This window comes from Oryx dammah, unplaced genomic scaffold (genome assembly GCF_014754425.2).
Source record: "Oryx dammah isolate SB20612 unplaced genomic scaffold, SCBI_Odam_1.1 HiC_scaffold_27, whole genome shotgun sequence".
NCBI classification, from domain to species: Eukaryota; Metazoa; Chordata; class Mammalia; order Artiodactyla; family Bovidae; genus Oryx; species Oryx dammah.
In genome coordinates this window covers 20,168,631-20,187,505 of record NW_024070211.1, presented here as the reverse complement: position 1 = coordinate 20,187,505, position 18,875 = coordinate 20,168,631, and the positions used below count along the sequence as shown (strand labels likewise).

General features: G+C 35.0%; 1 protein-coding gene across 12 annotated transcripts in view; it reads left to right on the top strand.

Annotated features, from left to right (window-relative positions):
• Positions 1-18,359, top strand: part of MFF (mitochondrial fission factor) — a 28,287-nt gene extending 9,928 nt beyond the window's left edge. For 2 of the 12 annotated variants that reach the window (XM_040228452.1, XM_040228449.1), the window contains 7 exons: positions 874-962; positions 3,744-3,818; positions 8,235-8,393; positions 12,054-12,086; positions 13,594-13,653; positions 16,534-16,618; positions 17,472-18,359. In XM_040228452.1, coding sequence (XP_040084386.1) covers positions 874-962; positions 3,744-3,818; positions 8,235-8,393; positions 12,054-12,086; positions 13,594-13,653; positions 16,534-16,618; positions 17,472-17,603 — 633 coding nt within the window. In that variant the 3' untranslated portion in view covers positions 17,604-18,359. The remainder of the gene's footprint in view (positions 1-873; positions 963-3,743; positions 3,819-8,234; positions 8,394-12,053; positions 12,087-13,593; positions 13,654-16,533; positions 16,619-17,471) is intronic. The other 10 variants (XM_040228455.1, XM_040228451.1, XM_040228454.1 and 7 more) reach the window with 5 other exon arrangements.
• Positions 18,360-18,875: the final 516 nt, after the last annotated feature.

The following is an 18,875-nucleotide window of genomic DNA, read 5'->3' as shown; positions in this document are numbered from 1 at the left end:
AAGAAAGCAGAAGCCTTAGTGTTGTCTCTAATTTACCCTTAGAAGTCACATTTATCATCTTTGTAGCAGTCACTAGCCCACCTAATTTCAAGGGAAGGAAACAGATTCATCCTTTAATTCCATCTCTTTAATGGAAAGAGATCAATGATAACATTTTGTACAAAGAGCATGTAAGGTGGAAGATTGTCACTATTTCTAGAATGCTAAAACATTTAAGCATGTGAGATTTCTTTTAGTTTTCAAATACCTAAACTAATCTGAATTTGTTTTAACCTCAGAAGCCTTATTTGCACTATTTACACATCTATCCCATTTCCTATAGTGTAAGTGCCTTTAAAAGCTGTTGTGAATTGTTCATTAAGTAATGCAAGTATTGATGCTGGGAAAGATTGAGGGCAGGAGGAGAAGGGGACAGCAGAGGATGAGATGGTTGGATGGCATCACCGGCTCAATGGACGTGAGTTTGGGTAAACTCCGGGAATTGGTGATGGACAGGGAGGCCTGGAGTGCTGTGGTTCATGGGGTCACAAAGAGTCAGACGTGACTGAACTGAACTGAATGTAAGTATATTGCATAATTATAATAAATAAAAATATTAATAATTGTACCAGGTAAGATTGAGACTTAAAAAAGCAACTAGAAGTCAGTATTTTCATAAAGAAGATAAGCATTCCTAACTTTATCTGCATTATAGTAAGTAGAGGTTTTTTCCTTAACATGCCCTGCATATAATACACACACTGAGTAGCAATTCATGGTTATGTTCTTTTTTAATTTTGTGAGTAGCCTTAGATTAAGGTCCTTTTGATGCTAAGCAACTACTAGACTACTAAGAATATTTTCTGTTCCTTTCCCTTTCTTTGTGCCTAACAGATCCGTGCAGTTGGCAGGCTAAAAAGAGAACGCTCTATGAGTGAAAATGCTGTTCGCCAAAATGGACAGCTGGTCAAAACTGACTCCATGTGAGTAAAACCACTAAGCATTGTATCTCATTCATAAGTTGTCTCTATACACTGCCTGTCCCATCCTTTTCTAAATGATTTACTTACTCTCAAATATTTAAAAAGAAAAAAAAAGGATGAAATGTATGTTTTATACCTAAGAACCTGAAGAAAAAAGTCATTTACTCCTAATAGTGTTTGCAGTTTATTATGTAATACATCTACATCAGTTTTATATTTTTGTAGTACTCTTTATAACCTTAAATTTGGGGAAAGAAACAAAATAAAGCATAAACAGTTTGTTAAGGAAACATCTTCATTTTCAGGTTACTTAATTTGTGATTAGATTATAAAAGGACTAGCCGCCTCTGCTTCTAATGAGCCACGGTAAAGAATATAGCATGAGCAAATGTCATTTTTTTTTTTCTTTCCAGGATTATTTTCTTAGCTCTCTTCCTACTGAGTCACAGAATTGTTAGACCCTTTTCATTTTCTAAAAATTTAAGTACATTGTTTAAAGGACTGTTTGTGTAAACCTTTCTTTCTCATTTGGTTACACTATCATACCCTGATCTTAAAAACTACCCCTACCATTAGATGTTTTAAATTGGACAAGTGATTTTTGTTGTTTTATTAAAATTGATTGGTTTTTTTAAAATAAAATATGCCTTTAAAAACTGGTCAGAATTTTTTAAGTTTCAAAGCCATTGGTGATTTAAATTATATGTTACTGTTTCTTCCTCATTAAATTTTCAACTTTCATACGCTTATTTATCATGAACCTGATTTGATGTCAGGCATCACGTTAATTTCTCTGGGAACTAAGAAAGAATCAGGAGGTGATAATGTCTCTCACAGCTTGCAAATCTAGATAAAAAGCAAGACATTTAAATTTACATGGAAAATAGCATACAATACAATTATGCCATTTGTATTAAACCGTATGAAGTTTTAACTTGGGCTTGACTAAAGAATATAGGGACACAGAAGGGACTTTGATGGGGATTGAGTCTCTCTTTTTTTGCATTAGGTGCAGAGGAAAACTGTAACTGTTTTCATTTCTTGGGGAATCTTGAAATGCTTCCTAAAGTAGTTAAAATTATTCTGAAGCATAATATAGGAAGATAGGAAGTTTGAAAGAATATATGTCTCCTTCAGGAAAGGTTTATCTGAAAGGTTCAGCCATTTTTAATAATGAAATTTTTTGTGATAATCGTATGTTTTCCTGTAGGTCCATGGCTAGCAGTGATGGCCAGTTTATGGAATTCCTTTTTTTAGACTATGTTAAAATATGTTACAGAAATGGTGAAAAGACTGCCTAATTTATGGTGAAGGTAGCTTCTTGATATTTAGAACTCTCTGAGAATGATTAAACATAGACCTAAGGGCTTTTGTTATCTTCTATTTGTAATATTTTTTAAGGCACCAAAAGTTTCTAATTAACTTTCCTGTTATATAAAGATATTGCTTTTTATTTAGGTCCATGATTACTTTGAAATTTCCCATAATGAAATAAAAATAGGACTATTTTACTATAGCATCACTTTTGGTTTTTTCCCTCGCACAGTATATATTACTGATAGCTAAGTTCAGTTGATAAGAAAGGAAACTGCTCTGCTCTATAATATATAAAAACCAACTTTGTGAAGCATGAGTTAGAGTAAATGACTTAGTTCATAGATATTTTTGCAGTTAGGTGATAAATTTCCTCAGAAAAGATGAACAAAGTTAGCTAATATTTGAATTATTTGTTTAAGTCCCTTGAAAGGCATTTTCTAGATCAGGGGTACCCCAGTCCCCAGGCCACGAACCAGTACTTGTCCATGGCCTATTAGGAACCAGGCCACACAGCAGGAAGTGAGCAAGCCTGCAAAGCTTCTTCTGTATTTAAGCCACTCCCCATGGGTCACATTACAGCCTGAGCTCCACCTCCTGTCAGATCAGTGATAATGTTAGATTCTCATAGGAGCACAAACACTAACCATAGCATCAAGGCAGAATGTCCTGAGATTGCCACAAAATAGAAATAAAGTACACAATAAATGTAATGTGCTTGAATCATCCTGAAAACATCCCCGCCCCTGCCCCTCTGTCTGTAGAAAAATTGTTACATGCAACCAGTCTTTGGTGCCAAAAAGTTTGGGGACTGCTATTCTAGATGTTTAATAAAACAGAATTTCATGTTTTAATTTTTGGCTGTAAAAATAGCATGAATATTCAACTATACAGTTTTTTGCAATAGAATGCTTACCTTCCTTAACCATACTTTCTGTTTTGGTAGTTAGGTATGTTACCATGGTAAGATACTTAACCATCTTTTTGTTGATAGTGTGACCTTGCCCTTTCTTCTGCTGCTGTTATTAATTTTATTATTTATAATTGTATTTATCTTTGAGAATCTACATTTGATAAACTTTCAAATTTTTATATAATGAGCAAATTATGTATTTAATGCTGGTAGTATGGTAAGGAAGAAACTATTAACATGGTTCAGCTGTATTTTACCTCTACCAAAGTAATTATTGGACTCTTCCTGTCTTTACCTACTTCAGCCTTTTCTCTGTGATGTAATCTGATTATGTGTCATTGTGCATGAACCTTTGCCTGCCTCCACTTTATTTTATTCCTTGTATTTAGGAATAGGAGTATAAGAGCAGGAGCGGTGGCCTTGTTCTCTCACTTACTTTCAAAGAGATAATAGGGCTTATTATTGACACGAAAATGATCAGTAGATTCGTATTTAGCTTTTCTCTTTGTGTTATAAAAGCTGAATATGTAAAAAAAGCATAATTATTATTTAAGGTGGCACAGATCAGATTCTGCCCCAAGAAATAAAATTTCAAGGTTCCAGGCACCGATTTCTACACTGGAGTACACGTAAGATTTTATCTGTCTGCTCTGCTTTTCACAATTAGGAGTTTTAATTTTGCAGGCTTTGTAACACTAATATTTCACCAGGTAATTGGCATGTACTGCCCTAATTCTCTTACTGTTTGGCTTTTAAGTACCTCTGTTTCAGGATTTCTCAAGCTGTTACCATATGCTTTGTTTAAAAAAAAAAAAAAAAAGCTAGATCAACTAAGGAAGTTATATATGATTTGCAGTATAATGGTGAAAGTAGAATGGAATAATTCATACCAGAAATCCTTTCTAGTTCCTTTATTTTGCTTTGATTGGCATGTTAGTTCTCTGTGGATTCAGTTCAACCAGATTCAGTGGTTTCAATCTTTAAAAAATTTTAGCACACTGTCTTTTATTGTTTATTTTCACTCAGAAGGAGAAAAGGAGTCTAAGTATAATGAGTCATTTAAGATTTTTTTTTAATTCCATACATTAAAATTAAGCTTTGGAAGAATATTTTGAGATCATTAAGCCCACCCTTTCTGTGTGTGTGACACAGCAAGGGATGGGAATGAATGAGTGGCCTCTTAAGGGGAGGGGACACTTTGGCATGCAGTGTAAGATTCAATAGCTAGTGTAGTTCTCAAGTACCAGAAACCGTTCTGAAACCAGTGATTTCTCTCTTAATTCTGATTTTCTTATTATACTTCTAAGAACTAGTAAATTACCTTAGTGGCAAGAAATTAAAACTTTATCTGTATTTAAAATTTCAAGAGAAATGGTGCAAAATTTGTGATTCAGTGAAAACTTTTTCTTCCCTTTCTGACTGTTTTACCTTTACTATATTTTTGGAAAAGACTGGAGCCTCACCAAAGAGATTATCCTCACAGTTTGAGAAACACTATTCCTATGAAAACCCGTGGAAAAAAGAGGTGTTTGACTTTGGACTTACATTATAATAATAGTTATGCCAAGTCAATTTTCATTTAAATTTGAGTTCTAACATTGGCCAGTGTTGTTTGTTCAACACTCGCATAGTAAGAGTTCATACAGGCATGAGAGAGAGCTATTACTAATGAAATAATATGACAAACATAAGTACATTCTTCAAAATTTCCTTACTTTTATAAAAGAAAAAGGTAAAGCTGAGATTTTGCCGTTTTGTAACATTACTAGGATGAATTTGTCATCAACATGCATTTTTACTAAATCACTAATATTGTAACATTTGCTTGAATAATCTCAGTGCCTTTGCAAAATGTTTACTTATTTTTCATGGGAGTTCATGTGTCAAAACAAAACACCAAAGTCACTCCACTTAGGTAGGTGGGCAGAGATGAAACTCAGCTCTGAAAGCACTGTTTCCTGTCACGGTTAATGCTCCCAGTGCCGGGCATCCCAGCTAGCATCAGGCCTGTCACTAACATGGGGCTTATTCTTTTTCTGTTCTTAGATTTGTTTATTTTTAAAGAGACTTGCAAGATTGCTTAAAGCTTTGAAAAGAAAGAATTACTAGACTCTTTCTTCTAGTTAGTGTAGCTATGGTCATCTTATGATTTAATCATTCAGTTCATCTGTAGATAGAAATAGATTAACCATTAAGGACATTTAGTCTGTATGTATACTGCCCAAACTGTCATCAGTGTATGAATACTTCCTACTCTGACTTTGCTGTTTATGAAAGATTGTTTATGAAAATTTAAGTTTCTTAACTAATCTTTGAAACTTTTGAGAGAAACTTTTCTTTCGAGAAACAACCTGAAATCCAAATATGTTTTTGATGTTAATCTTTGATGAAATATCTTTACTAGCATTAATTTTAATTTTATCTTTCTACATGAATATGTTTTCTTATTAAGTTACCATTGAGGACTGTATATGGGTTTTTTTCTACTTTAATACCATATTCTAATTTTATATGATCGTAGAATCTTAGAATTGAAGATGATCTTACAGACTTTTTAAAACTCAGTCTTCTGTGCATTTCATTTGAAGAATGCTTTGCAGTTAATCTGAAAATAATTTATGCTTGATGACCTGATTTCCCATGTATGGACAGGAAACACTTGTACTTTTAGAGTTTAAATAAACAATTCCTATTGCTTATTTCTGACAGAGTGAGTTTTCTCCAAGGAAGCCTTCTTTCCTTTTGAATTCTGATGGGCAAAAGTCCATCAGTTTTTTCATGGATTTGGATTCAGTTTGTTGGCATTTTTGCTCTAATATTATAATTCTAAATAGTGATCATTCTAGACTTTATATAGGTAGCTCATTTATATAGTTTCAAATTGATATATGCAATGTTCGATTTAAGCCCCAGAATATGAAGGCAAAAGCTTCAGTTATGTCAATAGATATTGTCCTGAATAGTCTTTTAAAACTTGCTTAAGTCAGTTTAGCTAGGTATGATGGTGTTGCTGTCAAGAGCAGTGTCATATGGATGCCTGTTTATGTTGGTGAAGAACTGGCCATTTTATTCCTGCCTCTGGTGACACTTTTCTAACATGAATTGAGTCTGTTTTCTTAGAAGGAATAAGAACTTCAGGCATTCTCTATGCTGCCTGAAGAGAACGTTGAGTACAACCCTAGTATCTAGACTTTTGAGTCCCAGATATACTGTTTCTTTTACTCTTTTTGGATACCCAGTTCAGATTCTGCCAAGTACCATGGATGGAGAAGGCAATGGCAACCCACTCCAGTACTCTTGCCTGGAAAATCCCATGGGCGGAGAAGCCCGGTAGGCTGCAGTGCATGGGGTCGCTAGGAGTCAAACACGATTGAGCGACTTCACTTTCAGTTTTCACTTTCATGCACTGGAGAAGGAAATGGCAACCCACTCCAGTGTTCTTGCCTGGAGAATCCCAGGGATGGAGGAGCCTGGTGGGCTGCCGTCTCTGGGGTTGCACAGAGTTGAACATGACTGAAGCGACTTAGCAGCAGCAGAGTACCATGGATCAGTTGATATTTATTATTGTTGATAAGCTATGTATATTCCAGAAGATTCCTAGTCTGTGGACAGATGTTTCAGGTGGCCATCCGTGAGTCTGCATCTGAAAACTTGCATTTATCTTGACACCATGAGGCCTCATTCATATGGTGAATCAGCCCTGACAGATTACTTTCTCAGTATGCCAAGATTTGGCTTAAATCTCTCTTTTAAGTAGTCTTTGGAAAACATGGTTTTCCTGTATTTTGTACTTTTTCCTTTGGATAATCAAGACATTGAAAGTTATTCACAAAATTATGGAGAAGATTTTGTTTTTAATTTTCTGGGACTCTGGGAATAATATTAGATGACAGTTACCCTTTCAAAAATTATCCCACTCATTTCTTGGTTCCCAAAAATATTAAGTAAGAAAAGATTACATGGATCAAAGTACAGTCTTTTATCTTTCAATTGTTCACTATCTTCTCCACCTTCACTCTTTTATATATTATATGCAGGGATGAGGCTTAGTCTAAGGTGTTCTTGCCCTGACACAGAAAAATTATTGAGCCCACATCCCATAGTTCTCTTATTGTAACAAAACATTGTAGCAAATCAGATGCCAAGTCCTTAAATCAGTTAAATACCTCGTATTGCTGATCATGCTCTAAAATTAGTTCTCTGAAAATAAGAATCCAGATTAGAACTGTAAAATCACTTCATTGAAATGTGCTTAGCTTTTAGGAGAAACTGTCAGTGGAACCAAAGACATTGTAAGTCTCAACTCACACATGAGAGAATGACCAAGATTATTGTCACTAAGAAACCAAAAAAAGATCATTTAACCTCCATCTGGATAATTTAAAAAGTATCCTTGCCTTTTCAGTGTATTCACAGAATTGGTCATTTAGCCAGGGAACGTATGCTTTAATTGAGTAATCAAAATGCTTTTTGTTAGCTTCCCGAAACTTTGGTTCATCTTTAAATTTACTCGTCATAAACTAATTTCTTCGTTGTCTTTGTGAAGTATTTGAAATTGGCATTTTCATGGAATCCCTTTCGTTTTATGCATGTAATCTTTGCCTGACACCTGTATCCGGAAATTCCCTATCTTACTCTTCTGATCGTCTGTAAGCTGCAGGGCCCTGTTGTTTGTTAGAGGCTTGGGTTTACACTAAGTAGAGAAGGCTGTTTCTCCAGAGCCGGGGGTTGCAGATGCTCTGCCGTAGTTCTCTTCCCTCTTAAAGTTGTCCTTTCATATTCAGTCTTTTAATTTGATGCTTAAAGCTGCACAGTTACAGATGCTTCATGGTAGCTGGGTTTTTAAAAAACCACAGAAACAATTTAACATGTTTATTAACTTATTTGGCCTGACTCTTTTGGGGGAAAATGAAGGGTGGGAGAAATGGGCAAGAAAACTAAGCTAATTTTAAAAACATGAGTGTGTGGGGAAAATGTTGAGCTGGGGTTTTACAAAAATCTGACTTGAGTGTTTTTCTCTTCATTTGCTGTGCTTGTGTGAACAGTGTGACACCATCGCCACCGCAGGTTCGGGTTTGCCCTCCCCGTATGTTACCTGAAGATGGAGCTAATCTTTCCTCTGCTCGTGGCATTTTGTCGCTTATCCAGTCTTCCACTCGTAGGGCTTACCAGCAGATCTTGGATGTGCTGGATGAAAATCGCAGGTGACTGGCCATCACTGACTTGCCAACTTTTCTGCATTATTTTTTGGCTCATTAGTGGACTGTGGTGTCTTCCTTTTATGTTTGCACCTTTGTCTCCTTCTCAGATGCAATGATTTAAAGAGCTTGCTTTGCTTTCTTTTAATTTGAAATTATTGTCCAAAATTCACATTTCAGAAGATTCTGTTAGCTTCTCTTCAGTCGAGGTATGGCGGGAGGGGATGGGATACAGTTAATAACTAGCTATACACGGGAAATATAGATTTTTTTTTCCCCCAAGACTTGCTGAGCTGTTCTAAGTACTTGATTCCATTTTGGATGTGCTGAGGGGTACTTTTGTATCCAGTGTAGGATGTTAGGCTGAATTGTACTCATTTTTGTTAGTAAGTCTTTAATCATTTATGATACTAATATGGTTGGATTAGTAAGCAAATCTGAGAAGATGAAGTCAGTGTAGCTGCCAGGGCTTTTTTTTTTTTTTTTTTTTTCCTTTCTTCTTCACTAGGGATTTCTAAGCTTGTGCTAAAAATGCCAGGTGCTGTTGTCTTTTTATTAATAATACTGATTGTTCTCAGTATGGATGGCATGTCTCACTTTTGAATGGCTCCAGGTAAAATCACTAGCAGTATACCTAGAATTGTTCATTCAAATGAATTTTTTTGCTATTATTTTGAATACCTTTTCTCCTTGCTTCATTAGTAGATAGTGTTTTAAAAAGATGAAATTTGAGAGCTTTTTGGCAGAATGTGAGGAAAGTACAGTCAATTTCACTGCAACTCTAAACATTTTATGTAGTAATAACTCTGTTGAGTCAGTGCTTGAATTTTCATAATCATTCTATTAGGCTGTTGACTTTGCTTTTTGAATAATTCCCAATAAATTAAGCAGGCCTTTCCAGTAAACCTTCTTTCTTACCTTTGGAACTGACATGTCTCGTGACTTGCTCTGAACACACTTTTGCTTATTACCTGCTCTTGAGCCTCACCCGAGCCCCAGGTGTTTCACCATCCTTGATGAACACCCGTCGTTCCCCTGGACTAGGGTTCCCGACCCTTCCCAGGGTTCCCATACATTTGGGCCCAGGGACTTAAAGCCGTACTAGAAAGAGCATAACGGAGAAAGCTCATGGCAGGGGCACAATTGCATTTGTGTGTACAGGTATTCATGTATAGGTGCAGGGGTGTGGGTGTATATATACCCGTATTATGAGTATGGGATATCTGTGTGTATATATATCCCTCCCTAAGGGTTTAGAGTCCCTCTTACACCCTTTAAAGCTTCAAGGACTATATTAGATTATAAGAAACATCATGGTTTAGAACAAAAAGCTTGGATTAAAGGGATCGGATTTAATCTGGGTCCACCGCACTGAATAATTAGCCACATGCTGACCTTGGACAAATTGCCTAGCTTCTCTGGGCCTTGTTTTCTTCACCTGTTAATATTAATATTACCTAGTTTTCTGGATTCTTGTGAGGACTCTTCTTTCCTCCCCTGTCTTTATTTTAAGATATAAAGATGGCCTCAAATTTTTTGTTTAGTGTCATGAGAGATACTTTAAAAGATATTGAATATAAAGTACCTGGCACTTGACTAATATTTCCAAATGCCTGTTTTCTTCTCCCTCCCTAACATAGATTTATTCTTTACCAGGTATCCTCTTTAACTTTTTAATTGTAATAGGTCCTTAGAAGAGGCTAGATTATTAGGTCAAATTCTATTATATCAAATGCTATTACAATAAAAATATATGACTGGGAAATGTTTTATAAATCCTGTATAGATGACAAAGATCCGTTCCCTTGCATACACACAGCTCAATGCAGTATATGGAAAAATAGTTGGATTTTTTTTTTAATCCATAATGAAACAGTTTTGCTTTAAATTCAAAAGTATAAAATAAGAAATCTTATTAATTGTAAAATTTGCTTTCTATTCTTTTATTTATGAAAAATTATCTTGAGCTTTAAGTGATTTTTTTAAATTGAAATAAATTGATAATTTTAAAATTCCCTTTTCTGGGAAGGAAGTATTTTTCTTATTCACTTTAAGTGAGAGTTTTTAAAAATTCATAAAGTAGTTTTAGTAATAATTCTTTGCTCCTGTATATATACCTTGGAACCTGGAAGAGTAGATTATCATTAGTATTATTGGTTGCTTTCAACTTGAAAGGTTTTTCTTTTCCCCATTGTATTTACTAATCTAAGTGTTGTGCAAGATTTAATCAGAGTTGTAGATGTCAAATTAATTTTTATTTCTATTAGGAGAACTGTCTAGCTTGACTTATCAGATACAAGAAATAAGAATGTGAAATTTGGATAATGTTCTACTTGCATGACTATTAAATAATATTGCATATAAAGTTTGAAGCGCTTTTATGTTCCTTGCTCTGTACGTCTTTTGTTTCTTTTCTACTTTTTATTCCTGGCTGTTATGCTAATGCAGTGTCTTACCTTTGGTCTTAAGCCATCGCATTAGATACAGTTAATAAAGTTAGAACTGTTTGACAGGAAGAATGAAAAAAACCTTTCTGCCTGTTTTATTATCATAAAATAATACATTTTTGCAGTTGTTTGGCATAAGAACTATTTTTAGTTTATACTCTGAGGGTCACTGTTGAAAGATTTATGTATTTTGTTTTTGTTTTCTCATCTTGAGAGCTTATATGACCCAAAACCAAGTTCAACGTGAAAACAAAGTTAAATTCTAGGTATACATTAGAAAAGTTTACTTACATAGGTCAGTGCTGTGCATTTGGAAACTGAGGTATAAGAAAAAAAATTTACCAAAACATCTGAAATAGCAAGTACCAGGTGTGTTCTTTGGATTTAAAAATGCTGTTTAGTCCTTGCTAGTTAGGAAATGCTCACATCTCCTGACACCTTCTAGAGCTCTGTATCTCACTCTCCAATACAAAATATTAATGTTTTAAAAAAGAAACTTAATACCTCTGAAAGAACACTATTTAAGTACTCAGATTATTCATGCTAAGCATGCTTAAGTTTTATACTTGAGGGACTTCCCTGACAGTCCAGTAATTATGACTCCACTCCTCACTACAGCTGCTGGGGACATAGGTTTGAGCCCTGGTCAAGGAACTAATATCCCACGTGCTGCTCAAGCACAGTCAAAAAAAGGAAGGGGCTTGATTATTTCTGGCTTTGATTCAATAAAATAAGAAGCCAATTCGTAAATAATTTATATTTTTTGCAGTTATCCATGTAAATACATTACTTGGAAGACCTAGAAATGCAGAGTTGCAGTTGAGACAATATCTGTTATTTATAATTTATCTTTTTAAAAAATACAGATAATTCTTGGTACATCTACCTTGTTTACTTACTGTAGCAGTTTCCATGTTGTGTTTTTTTTTTTTAGCAAAAAACATTCTACTAAGAGCATTTATTTACTGAAAAATGTTGATATACAAGTTAACACTGGAAGAGCCTTGAATCTCATTCCCTTTTACCACTTTAGTTACAAAACATATTTTCAAACCTAAAAAGATTTTTTAATATATTAAATCTTACTTATTTTCAAATTTAAAATGATTCTTTAATGTATTAAGTCATATTTACATTAAAAAGTGGTACTTGAATATAGTTTATAACTTTGCCAAACACCTGTCTAATTTACTTTTATATTATATGTGTCAATTGCCAGTGTAAGAAGACAAAATGAAATACATTGTGAAAGGTAAAGACTGTATTATTTTCTGGCTCTGCATAAAAGGGAAATCTCTATGGTGGAATGTGCTGGATATGGCGGATCCTTTTGAGCATATGCTTGAATTTTTTTAAAAAGCTTTAGGTAGCACACAGCAGTGGCTTCACTTTTAACCTTTCTCATGTTAGTGTGATATAGGATCGGAAAGTAAGTTTTCCTAATGTCACAGAATAAATGAATTAGTAGGATGGGATGAGTTAAAAAACCTGCCCCAAGCATTATGATTTCTTACCGTTCTTTAGCCGACAAAGAAGTTTAATATCTGACTCAAAAGTCCCTTCCCCTCTAGGTTCTGTAAATTTCTTTAAGCACCAGTAGTGCCTTTAGGAAACATACAACCTAAGCATTAAGATTTTCTCTTATAAACTGATGTGACGTAAAATAGTGGTCTATATTGTAACAAAAATTCTACAGCGCCAACTTTCAGAAAAAAAGTAGTAGCATTTGGTGTTAAATGTTTCCTCTAAGAATTGTGTTGATACTTAAATTCAGGTAAAACCTGATCAGCCTGTAGAGAATGAGACATTCAAAATGGAATAATAAATCTTCAAATCCTTAATGTGGCTTCTGCACCCCAACCTCCTTTCTCTGGTTATAAGTATTGCTGATTACTTTTGGAGGAGTTGACCAGTGACCACATAGAGCCTTTGTTTCCTGATTTAAAAAGTAAAATTTATTTAAAAGGTTACCTCTTACCAGTAGAGAACTAATTGTTCTCTAGAATCAAAGTATGTACTCAGTGAAAATCCCCACAGTTTTCCAGTGCACCTTAGTCTTCATTTCCAGCAGCCCTGAACGTCACTCCTGGTTGCCTCTCGGAATTGGACGCACACATCCAGTTGCACTTCCTGTGATGTGCTGTATTATACCCTCAAGACCTCTCCCCAACCTCCTCAGCTCCAGAACTGAGCTCCAGTTCTGCTCTTGGGAGCTGAGGGTTTGTGTGAGACCCGGCTGTATTTGGATATGAGGCACTAAGCAAAATTAATGAGGTGGGAGGCAAGGAATTGTGGCAAGTGGGAGTTACTTCAGATTTTTAGCTTTCAAGATAGCTGTTGATACCAGATGAGCAGCCATGGCCACGCAGGTGCTACTAACCAGTTCTTGACATGCTTCTAAAGTTGCCGATGGTGTTTTTCTTTTCCAACTCTAAGTGAGGAGTTACACGTTTTGAACAGAATTAGTAGGATGTCAAGTATGAGCACCAAACAATTATTTTATATGTTGGTGCTATTTTGTTACGAAAATAAGAGGATCCCTTTGTGTTCTAACTCATTGTAAAATGCTCAATTCATGAAAGTCATAGCATGGAGGACAGCGAGACAAAGATACGTAAAGTATTTGAAATATATTATATTGTATTGAAACATACAATATAATCCTATTTGACATTTATTTGTCTTATTTTTGCTTTTATTTTATTACTCTCTGTTTCCTGATTCTGTCTTGTGCCTTCTCCTGCAAAACCCCGCCTTAGACCTGTGTTGCGTGGTGGGTCTGCTGCCGCCACTTCTAATCCTCATCATGACAACGTCAGGTAAACTCTGAGACTTTGTAATTACCAGGATGAACAGTTGGTTGAATGTGTTTTATTTTGTAGGACGTAATGCATGCAGTAGCCATGCCTTTAGATTATAGCTTTAACTTCTAGAGTTTTCTTTAGGTGGATCCCCTGCTTTTCTGAGAACAGTGAGTCTAATCATTCGTGACATTTGGCCAAGAGAGTATAAAGAAAAAGTTATAATACATTACCATGTGAACATATAAGACGGTGTATTTAAACACAGTTTTAATGGACGATCATGCTAGTACACAGAAACAAAGAATCTTAAACCTTGCTTTATGTGCATTGTGTTAATTGTTGCCTGAGGTTCTGTCTAGCATTTCCTTTTTATTTGTTAATTGTCTATAATGTCACTTGGTCACTTTCACTGTATAGATAAACATGTCTGTAAAGCATCATTTTAAATTGGGGAAATTAGGATTGACAGCCTGAGAGGTTAAATGTTTAGAAAGAGAATTTGGTTTTTAAGCACTTTTGTCATCTGTTGATGAAGCCTCTCTCTCTTATTTTGTCCCTTTCACTTTGAGTTATGCTTAGCCTAAAGTAGGTATTTCTTCCTGTTATGCATAAAGATGGATAGAATGGCACATACTAATACTTAAGGTTCTCAAGTACCCAAATTCTCATTTCCCAAGTTGTACGGTTAAAAAAAAAAAAATGGTTGGTACAATAATGATACCATTACTGTAATTTTTTCAGAGCCAGTTTTATTTATTTTAAGCAAATCTGCAGCAGTAGATTTCAAACTGGCAGCATTATTTCAATGATGAGAGGAAGCGAGCTGGCACATTCATCTTTAGGCAGAAGAGGGAAACATGGGTTTCTCATTAATACTAAATTCTGATTGGAAAATTGAAAAATGTGTCCTTAGGAGTCCCATTCCACTCAACTGACTATTTTTACATTATTAACAAGTTTTTCCTTGTGTATTTCTCATAAATTTGTGATCCTTTTATTTTTCTGTTATTTTCAGCCAGTAATCTGACTTAGAATTTCTTACAGAGATTTTAGGTCTGATAAATACATGTTTTGGTTAAAACACACATTTTAAGTTGAATTATACAGGCAGAATCTTTTGCATATCCTTAGATTTCTTAGCAAATGAAGATTTCCTTTACAGATATTTAAAACTATAGTTAGTTCAGAATGTAAGTTGTGAGGAGTTCCTTTCAGTTACAGTTCATTTCTCTGCATTCAGTCTGGGTCTGTTTACCTTTGAAGCAGTTGCTTCTGTTGTTTGATTTTTCCCCCCAATTATTTATCTCATATATGACCTTCATATATGAAATAAGGAATCTTCAACCTTTATTTTTTTTCCACTAACCGTTTAATAATTCTGCTTAATGTTAAGAGGAATTCAGATGTTTGTAAACCCATAGTTCTAGCATCTACTGACTTAGTAGCTTACTTCTCTACCCAATGCTGTTATTCTCAGTATTCCAGTATATTTGCTCTATTCCCATGACAGAAAGGGCAGATCACCTACTGACTTGGTAGCTTACTTCTCTACCTGATGCAGTTACTGTCAATATTCCAGTATATTTGCTCTATTCCCCCATAAAGGAAAGGGCAGATTAGGAGAAAGCAAGTTAACTTAGCCATAAAAGGAGTATTTAGAGATTCTAGGTTATCTGAAGTCAGAACACACCAAGTGTCATTGAAACGGCAACCTATATAATACTAATTGGTGTTCAGAATGATGGAACTACAGGATTATAAAATTAAAAATTGTTTCACATTATTTATTAAAGTATTTTTGAATTGTTTTCAGTAGCATTTATAGCAAAAGGATTTTCTAAATAGACTTGTCTTTAACATGTCTGAATGAAAAATATAGTTCTCTTCATACTCCTTTGTACCCCTTTGTATGGTAACGTGCTTTTTGTTATGGGGACTTGCTTAAAGTATTAAAAACATGATGTATGTGCCAACTCTACATAGGAGTAACTTTTAAATCTGATTTATTTATAATCTGCTCATTCAGAAAAGTTAGTGAGCCATTTCATTGAAATAGCCATACAGGATTAAATAGTCTGTACACGTGTGAAGTGAATTATCAGGTATGTAAGTTGTATCTTAAAATATATTTTAAAAGTGGAAGTCAAGGCAAAGAGGAATAATAGCATTTGTGTGTTTCTCAGTAGTTGATTGTCATTTATTTAAAAATCAATGCCCCTTTAGAAGTAACTGCATTTGAACAAGAAGAACTTTTTAGTGTTTTTTCAAGAGTTTGTCTTAGTGGCCTTCCAGCATTATTTTGTACACAGCTCCTTAATTACGCTACTTAAATTCTGGATCTGAATGTAGTGACAAGGTATGTTCAGGTTATTTTAGGGCCACTTCTCTGGAGATACAGGAGAGATTAGGTGATTGGAAATAAGAAGTGAAGAGTAGAAATGGTAAGAGGGGAAGTAGAAATGGCAGTGAGAAGAGATGGAGAAATAAAAAATGATCAGTCTTAGGCTTTTAGCTGGAGTTTGTTTACTTTGTGTTCCCTGCCAGTGAGTCTCAGCAGAGACTTCTGAGCAGAATGACAACTCTCAGATCTTTTCAACCAGGTATCCTTTTTTAACACTGCCAATCTCTGAGTTGAAAAGTGTCTCCTTATTTACATCCTTAGTCAGAGTTTCTTCTTTTTCTCTGACCTTCAAGACACTTTCCCAAGATTGTTAGGTAGTTGTTCCCTTAAGCTCTTCTCTTTATAATACCCATTCAGATTGATAAATATTTTAATAATTTGTACTGTTAAATACCAGTCTTTATAACAGTCCTCTGAGCATTACATAATATGTTATGTGACTTGCAAGGTACTTTTAGTTCTGTTCTAGTATTAAATCATGTTTTATTTCTCAGGTATGGCATTTCAAATATAGATGCAATGATTGAAGGAACTTCAGAAGACATGACAGTTGTAGATGCAGCTTCATTAAGACGACAGGTATTTAATGTACCAAACAGCATGTGACCCTAAATTCCATTCATGTTACTTGTAAAGTGGTAGTTCCTAACATTTTATCCATTTTATCTGTTTTCTCTCCATTGTAACCCATGAATTGAAATACTTTCTCTATCAAACTACTAAACCGTAATTGATATTCCCATTTTGATTAAAGATATGTTAAATCACAGTTTACAGGTTTTCATCAGGGTAAAACAGTATTACCAAAATGGATTGGTGTAATTCTAGCCAGTAACACGGGGTGTTAACATTTTAAGCAAATCTATACAGCTGTATGTTGCTCTGAAGCTGGGATAACCCTTCAGAGTTGGAGCAAGGAACCTGGGCCTTTAACGCCATCACAAACCAGTTGTTGGATGCACACTGTCTTCATAAGGGAGCATGAACTTGGCAAGACAGTTGTTTGGCCCAGGGCCGCTCATAGTAAGGACCAACAGCCAGGAACAGTGCTGTTGTTGACCAGTGACACTCCTGGCAGGTGGAGAATTAGCATTTTAGTCCTGAAGGGCCTGGTGGCAGATCACAGGGCCCACCCACTCCAGTAGGTTAAAACATGGGGGTCCTCTGAGTAACTCAGAGAAAGCATAAAGCAGTTAAAGCAGGTTAAATAGGAAAAACTGAAGCTGAGTGACAGAAGCTCTTAAGAGAATTTAATGAATTTAAGCTGTCATGGGTAACATTTTTTTCCCTATGTACAACTTTGTTTTTTGGTGCCAAATGAAACTTCTCATGTTTGTAATAATTCTTTTAAGAAATTAAACTGCTTAATAAGAATCTGAATGCATCATGCATTAAAGCTTCTATTCATTTTTCGATGTTGTCTTCCACTCAGATAATCAAACTAAATAGACGTCTACAACTTCTGGAAGAGGAGAACAAAGAACGGGCTAAAAGAGAAATGGTCATGTATTCAATTACTGTAGCATTTTGGCTGCTTAATAGCTGGCTCTGGTTTCGCCGCTAGAGGTAACCTCAGCTCTCAGAAATATTGTCTCAACAGCTGGAAATATAAAGAATTTGCAAACTTCTTTGTTTTCTGTCTTTGCATTGTATGCCGTTTCACAGTCCACGCCCTGAAAATGTATTTCTCCCAGAAAGGAGGGGGAAGGACTTACATGTGCAGAAGTAAAGGTATATTCTGTCACTTGACTGTATTTACTTTTAACCAGTTCTGCCATAACACCTACTTAAAATTCACACTTTGCATGTTTTGTAAATAGGATCTAGTTGTTTTTGTTTTTTTTTTTAAGGAATTTTTTTTTTTGCCTCTTCAGTCTGCACCACTAATTCTGAGTGTGAGAAAGTGTATAGAAAATGGGTTTAGCGAAATGTCTGTAAAGGAAAAATAGTACTTCATTTTGTCCTATTTGTAGTGATTTCTCAAACCCTATTAGATTAAACGATTTAGTTAATAGACATTTTTGCATCCACATTTCAACATTAACACTACTGAAGTCCTGGTCTGGTGTCAGATTTAATAAAATCAAGCCACCCCATGTTTCATGATCTAATGAAACATGATTGATCCTCCAAATAAAATAATTCCTAACATTTTCAGCAGTTTATCTAAAATGTGGGCAAAAATGTGCATTTTTATTTTTATTTTGCAGATGGTTTTCTATAAAGTCCATTTTTACTAAGTCCATGTGTGAATGATTAAAAAAACTACAGAATAAGGTACAAATGTAGTGTATTTAATAAACTGTCAACCAAAGCTGTATTTGTCTGTTGAAAGATTTTATTTCATCATATTGTGCTGTGTGCTATATTCCATGTCATATTTCTTTATATGCACCTAAGTCTTCCCATCTCTGGAGCAACTAGTGCAGTTAATGACATGGCAGGTAGCAAGTCAGATCTTCGTCCTGGTAGTGGTTGACGCTGGTATTGTTACAGCTGTTTTTCTAATATGTAGTGTCTATAAAGTGATTCAGATAGAAACACCATCAGTTCTGTTGCTTTTTCCGTTGTGTTTAGCTGATGTTCTAAATTTCATGAGATTAAAAGCATCAAGGAAACTCAGTGCTAGGAGCCTTTAGTTCCCAAACTATTGTTTTTTTCCTTTTTTTTTTTTGGTTCAGAAATGGATAGAATTTTACTTAGGTACAGCATTCGCCATACATCTTCAGTATTTTTTTACCAAGGCAGTGCGTTTTGAGAAAGGCATTTAAGGGAAATTCCATAAAGGTGTATTCAACTGTTCTTTTCTTGCTTCTTCCCTGTCCTTCAAAAAATA